The sequence below is a fragment of the Rhinichthys klamathensis genome, unplaced genomic scaffold (genome assembly GCF_029890125.1).
Source record: "Rhinichthys klamathensis goyatoka isolate OS25496 unplaced genomic scaffold, OSU_Roscu_1.1 h1tg000685l_1, whole genome shotgun sequence".
In the NCBI taxonomy this organism is placed as follows: Eukaryota; Metazoa; Chordata; class Actinopteri; order Cypriniformes; family Leuciscidae; genus Rhinichthys; species Rhinichthys klamathensis.
Genome location: NW_026607114.1, coordinates 83,644 through 90,103, shown reverse-complemented (window position 1 = coordinate 90,103; position 6,460 = coordinate 83,644). Strand labels below are relative to the sequence as shown.

Sequence of the window (6,460 nt, the reverse complement as noted above, 5' to 3'; positions counted from 1 at the left end):
ACGGGCACTGACAGAACTTTAACCCGTCACGGAACACGACACAAACATTGGGTGTTTTAGGATTGTTTGTATTGTGTTTTTATGATTTCATCTAATTCTCATAACTGTAATGTAAAAAAAAACTACATTTAAAATGAGTTGTATCCTAAAATGGTTAGAAAACGAAAGCCATATGTCTAAACAAGTTGTGTTCCTAATCTAAAGTGCAAAAATTGAAACGCTAAAAGGTAACAGTTACGCGTTCGAATGATGCCTAATTTATGATGATTACTAAAATGTGATAGGGGGAAAAGAGCATTAAAAACCCTTACTGGGACACTGACAGTTAACAGACTAAATTGTTAAGAATGTGTGCATAATGGAAATGTTGTATTAGTCTGTAATCTATGCAAATTTAATTTTCTTTATGTCTTATGTCAAATATCTTATCTTTTGAGTTTGGAGGTGAAACTTAAACTGGACATATATGGATCTGGATATAAATGTATATACATACATACATGCAGATAGTGAAAGAATAGATGTATAGCTGCTTCTGCATACATGCATTCATACATTAATGCATACATTCAAACAAATTCATGCATACATTCAAACATGCATACCGGTACATACAAACATGCATACATACATTCATACATGCATTCATACATGCATACATTCAAACCGGTACATACAAACATGCATAGTATACATTCTTACATGCATGCATTAACATACATTCATACATGAATAAATACATACATACATACAAGCATAAATACAAACATGCATGCACACATACATGCACGCATATATACAAACATGGAGATAGGGGCGGCGCAAAATTTAGTATTGTGGGTTTGGTAAGGGCTGACTTGTGGAAGAGATTGAGAGAAAAGGGGAGTGATGATGAGGATGCACACTCAGACTTGAGTGAAACGACACCAGGATTGCTGCAGCGGACTGGTGTAAAGTACACCAGTGTAAGAATAGGTGTATATCTGCTTCACTCCAGTAGGGGTGAAAAGATGCCAAAGACGGTATATTTTAGCTTACTTCACTCCATTAGGGGTGGAAAGACAAGAAGCCAGGGGTTGCTATAGTGTAAATCACAAACTGAGGACCTCAAACTCTACCATGCATTATATTTCTATTAGTTAAATAAGACACGTTCTTCTTTTCTGTGAATGTGCACATGCATATTTTATTGATGTTTATTGTATTGCATTTTATTATCTTATTTCTACATGTGTATATGTTTTTTTCTGTGAATTTCTGTTCTGTAAAGCACTGTTATTAAAATAAAATAAAGCTTTACTAGCATGCATATACAGTATATAATTTATTTATTTATTGAAATTCAAGACATAATATAAAACAAATGGTAATTTAGGACAGAGATAAAATCAACGGTCCTCAGCAGTGAAATGGCTTGTTCTTATCCAACATAAATATAATATAAAAACAATATTATACAACGATATTGAGCTATTATAGTTCAAACATAGACCTGTTGCAGTATAACAGCTACAAGCATAGAGTGCAGATCTATCATGATTTTTTTTTTTTTTTTAGATATCAATGATTTTAGGGCAATCACTGAAGTCCAATGTGTGAAGACCTGCTAACTGAAGCAACCAGTTGATCGGCATGTGGTCTAACCGATTCATGTCAAAATGGGCAAAATGAACCTCTGGACCTGTGAAATAAAACAATAAATATTAAGATATGGTGAAGATATAGAAATGACAGCATTTTATTTAGAAAACTCGTCACCTGGGCCTACAATAAGGGCTCCACCTTGCTGCAACGGATCTCCTTGGAAGTCAAAAGCAGGGCTGGTCATGGCGCGCCACATACTTCTCAGACTGCCAATGAGTAGACTGGACTTCACATGTGGACTGTTGGAAGCTACAAATGCAGAACATTTGCGAATAAAGCAGCGTTTCCATTCCATGTGTTCAAGAGAACAAAATCATCACTTCCTGGGAAATTGGTGCAAAATACTGTATCTGTATCAATTTTTCTTTTTTATGCGTGCATGCATGTATGTGTGCATGCATGTTTGTATTTATGTATGTATACATGCATGTATGAATGTATGTATTTATGCATGTATGAGTGTATGTATTTATGCATGTATGAGTGTATGTATTTATGCATGTGTGAGTGTATGTATTTATGCATGTATGCGTGCATGTAGTTATGCATGTATGAGTGCATGTATATGCATGTATGTGTGCATGCATGTTTGTATTTATGTATGTATACATGCATGTATGAATGTATGTATTTATGCATGTATGAGTGCATGTATTTATGCATGTATGAGTGTATGTATTTATGCATGTATGCGTGCATGTATTTATGCATGTATGAGTGTATGTATTTATGCATGTATGCGTGCATGCATGTATGTGTGCATGCATGTTTGTATTTATGTATGTATACATGCATGTATGAATGTATGTATTTATGCATGTATGAGTGTATGTATTTATGCATGTATGAGTGCATGCATGTATGTGTGCATGCATGTTTGTATTTATGTATGTATACATGCATGTATGAATGTATGTATTTATGCATGTATGAGTGTATGTATTTATGCATGTATGCGTGCATGTATGTATGTGTGCATGCATGTTTGTATTTATGTATGTATACATGCATGTATGAATGTATGTATTTATGCATGTATGAGTGTATGTATTTATGCATGTATGCGTGCATGCATGTATGTGTGCATGCATGTTTGTATTTATGTATGTATACATGCATGTATGAATGTATGTATTTATGCATGTATGAGTGTATGTATTTATGCATGTATGAGTGCATGCATGTATGTGTGCATGCATGTTTGTATTTATGTATGTATACATGCATGTATGAATGTATGTATTTATGCATGTATGCGTGCATGTATGTATGTGTGCATGCATGTTTGTATTTATGTATGTATACATGCATGTATGAATGTATGTATTTATGCATGTATGAGTGCATGTATTTATGCATGTATGCGTGCATGCATGTTTGTATTTATGTATGTATTATGCATGTATGAATGTATGTATTTATGCATGTATGAGTGTATGTATTTATGCATGTATGAGTGTATGTATTTTTGCATGTATGAGTGTATGTATATGCATGTATGTTTGAATGTATGCATGCATGTTTGAATGCATTAATTTATCTTTTTCCCTCCATCATAAACGAGTGTCTCAGAGCGTCAGACGAAACACAATAAACGCTGTCATGTTCTCTTGCGTTCGGATGCTGGTGTTCAGGAACACACTCGTGTGTGTGAGACGCTTCTGAAGGGAATTAAACCAAATCATTCTGATCACACACTTCGACTCCGGCGTTGCAGAAACACCAAACCAACAATAGAGACGCTGCGACGCCATTGGTCCGCTGGTTACTCCAGTTATCCAATCACAGCTGAGGTTTTTGATGGATTTATTTAGTAAACGTGTTTCCATCATAGTTTATCCGCATGTCTTCTTATCGGATGAAACTATAATCCACCTCAAGACGTTTTTTAATGCACTTTTTAAAAAAAATGTATGCGCATCTTGTTTCCATCCAGCGATATGCCACAAATGTGTGTAAAAATAAGTAGATGGAAACATACCTACTGATTAACATAAATGCACATTTGATCAAACCAATCATTCTTTGGCATGCTAATCTAATAGAAAGCAGGAGGAATGTACAAAATGTGCATTAGAGGAGAGAAAAAAAGGCATGTTATGTATAAAAACTAAAATTTGTTAGTGAAATCCCAATGCATGTATGAAATACATGGCTCTAAAATCAAGCTTCGGTGGATCTTACGTGTCTCCATGTATGTCTCTCCTCTTCTCAGTCCAAGTTTCTTATAAATCTGTCTCTCTGGATCAACATATATTTCATGAGGATAGCCTGTCAGAGAGCAGAACCCCTACGACAGAAAGAGATTACCAGATATTTAACAGTTTTAAAGTGTAATGATTTTGTGTCGTCATAAAAAACTAAAACAATAATTATAAATGTACTCAAGGCTAGAAGGAGGGAGTTGTGAATCAAACTAATGCATTGGTTTACTTTAGATGACTATTAAAGGTGCTAACTACTTGACACTCTGTTGCATGTTATATTTATGAATTTATAAATTATTTTCAACAACAGAATGTTCTAAAAGTCGCTCATATTTTTAGCTTAACATTAATAAACACATCCTACCTCGATATGAGAACACGACGACTGTCCAATCACTACCAATCTGACATTCGATTCCTACATTTGAAGGAGAGAAAATACATTGTTTTGGTAACACTTTACACTAAGGTTCATTAGTTAATGTATTACTTAACATGAACTAACAATGAGCAATACATTTTGCAATACACCTTTGTTAATGTTAGTTAATGAAAATACAGCTTTTCAATGCTCGTTCACAGTGCATTAACTAATGTTAACAAATACAACCTTTGATTTTAATAACGTATTAGTAAATGTTGAAATGATTATTAAATACGATTAATAAATGCTGTAGTATTGTGCATTCTTAGTTCATGTTAGTTACATAATAAACCTTATTGTAAAGTGTTACCATTATATTCTGACCCAAATAATACATGATTATTGACACATAATTGATCAAAACAAAGCAGAAGTGCTGTAATATAGCGTTGAAGAATCTTCCTCACCTGTAACATATGCTGAGGTATTTTCCCCAAATCCTCCACATATTCTTTGCATGTGTAACACAAGAAGTTCTGCAACATTTTTGAGAAGCACAATCAGAATGACATTTGCACACAACATAAACATAAACATAAACACCCCCAGCTGTCATGAGTTTCTTACCCGCACGAAAACGATGATTGCTTTACTGTGTTGATGCAAACTGCTAAAGGTTTTACACACACCGTGTCGATCATAAATCCAGCAGTCGCTGACAGCAGACACACACAGATCGTGTGGATCCCTTGTGCTGTTCTCCTGGTGTCCAGCGCGAGCGATCTGACCCTGTTGAGTTATCGGGAAAACGGCAGCCATTTTCGGGGAAGTTTGCTTCGCCACGCCCATTCCTGCTGGATCATGTAAATAAAGGCAACCCGCCCATATACACTAATTTATGACATTATTTCTGGTTCAGTGTTGGGGAAAGTTACTTTTAAATGCAATGCATTACAATATCGTGTTACTCCCTAAAAAGTAGCCGAACTAATTCCCTTACTCACTTGTTTAAAAAAAATGCAACTCAGATATTTTGTTGTAAATTTAAAAATAATGCATTACTTTAGTCACTTGGAAAAGCAGTCTGATTACGTAACTCGCGTTATGTAACCCTAAACACTCAATTATTCCCATTCCAAATATTTTAGCGGAATAGTAAGCTTGTTTCCACCAGAATAAAACATTTTAAAAGATAATTGCAACTTTTTATCTCATAATTGCATAGGGCCTACATCTTTCAATTCTGAACTTTTATTCTCGCAATTGTGTTTATATCTTGCAATTCTGACTTATAACATGCAATTGTGAGTTTATATCTCGCAATTCTGACTTATAACATGCAATTGTGAGTTTATATCTTGCAATTCTGACTTATAATATGCAATTGTGAGTTTATATCTCGCAATTCTGACTTATAATATGCAATTGTGAGTTTACACTCGCAATTCTGACTTATAATATGCAATTGTGAGTTTATATCTCGCAATTCTGACTTATAACATGCAATTGTGAGTTTACATCTTTCAATTCTGACTTTTTATCTCACAATTGCAAGTTTACATCTTTCAATTCTGACTTTTTTTCTCGTAATTGCGAGTTTATATCTCGCAATTCTGACTTATAATATGCAATTGTGAGTTTATCTTGCTATTCGGATATCTTCTTTTCTAATCTTTTTTTCTTTGCAATTGCGAGTTATAAAGTCCAATTCTAAGGGGAAAAAATGATCACTTTATATCACAGAATCAAAAAGAATCAATATCACAATTTTACCTTTATAACACGCAATTGCAAATTTATACCATGCAATTCGGACTTTATATTTAGTTGATGCCTTTTAAAACTGCGAATTGGTAACAATATATTGGGAATCATCATCATTATTATTCATGCATGGACACCGGTAACAATGATCAAATTTCATCTTTATGTGTGAGTGAGTGACGAATAAAAGAACTGTATATGGCTCATTAAAATCGAATCATCTGAACCGATTCGTTGAGCATCCCAACTCCGCATCAGTGACGTCACGAGGTGTGGATTATTTGTACAGTATGAAAGGAAATAAATAGCATTCTTAGAAGCCTAAATCATAACAACAAGACGAAAAGTCAAAATTATGACATTAACAGTCGAAATTACGAAATAACATGACTTGCAATGTCATAATTTCTCATAATTACTTTTGATCTCATAATTATGCCCTTTTAGATCATAATTTCGATTTAGTATGTCATAATTACAA

General features: G+C 34.1%; 1 protein-coding gene across 1 annotated transcript; it reads right to left on the bottom strand.

Moving 5' to 3' along the window:
• Positions 1-1,311: 1,311 nt before the first annotated feature.
• prxl2c (peroxiredoxin like 2C) lies at positions 1,312-5,063 on the bottom strand. Its single transcript, XM_056241952.1, has 6 exons — positions 4,843-5,063; positions 4,683-4,751; positions 4,216-4,269; positions 3,829-3,934; positions 1,759-1,893; positions 1,312-1,681 (listed from the first exon to the last, which is right to left on the bottom strand). Exons 1-6 carry the CDS (start codon positions 5,032-5,034, stop codon positions 1,554-1,556), a joined length of 684 nt encoding a protein of 227 aa, XP_056097927.1. The 5' UTR covers positions 5,035-5,063; the 3' UTR covers positions 1,312-1,553.
• Positions 5,064-6,460: the final 1,397 nt, after the last annotated feature.

Bases quoted from the DNA above. Each gene is read 5' to 3' on its own strand.
- prxl2c (XM_056241952.1), bottom strand. From the start codon at position 5,034: ATGGCTGCCGTTTTCCCGATAACTCAACAGGGTCAGATCGCTCGCGCT. The intron at 1,894-3,828 runs GTAAGATCCACC...CTGCATTTGTAG, and splicing joins AGAGACATACATGGAGACAC to CTTCCAACAGTCCACATGTG. The intron at 1,682-1,758 runs GTGACGAGTTTT...TTTATTTCACAG, and splicing joins AGCCCTTATTGTAGGCCCAG to GTCCAGAGGTTCATTTTGCC.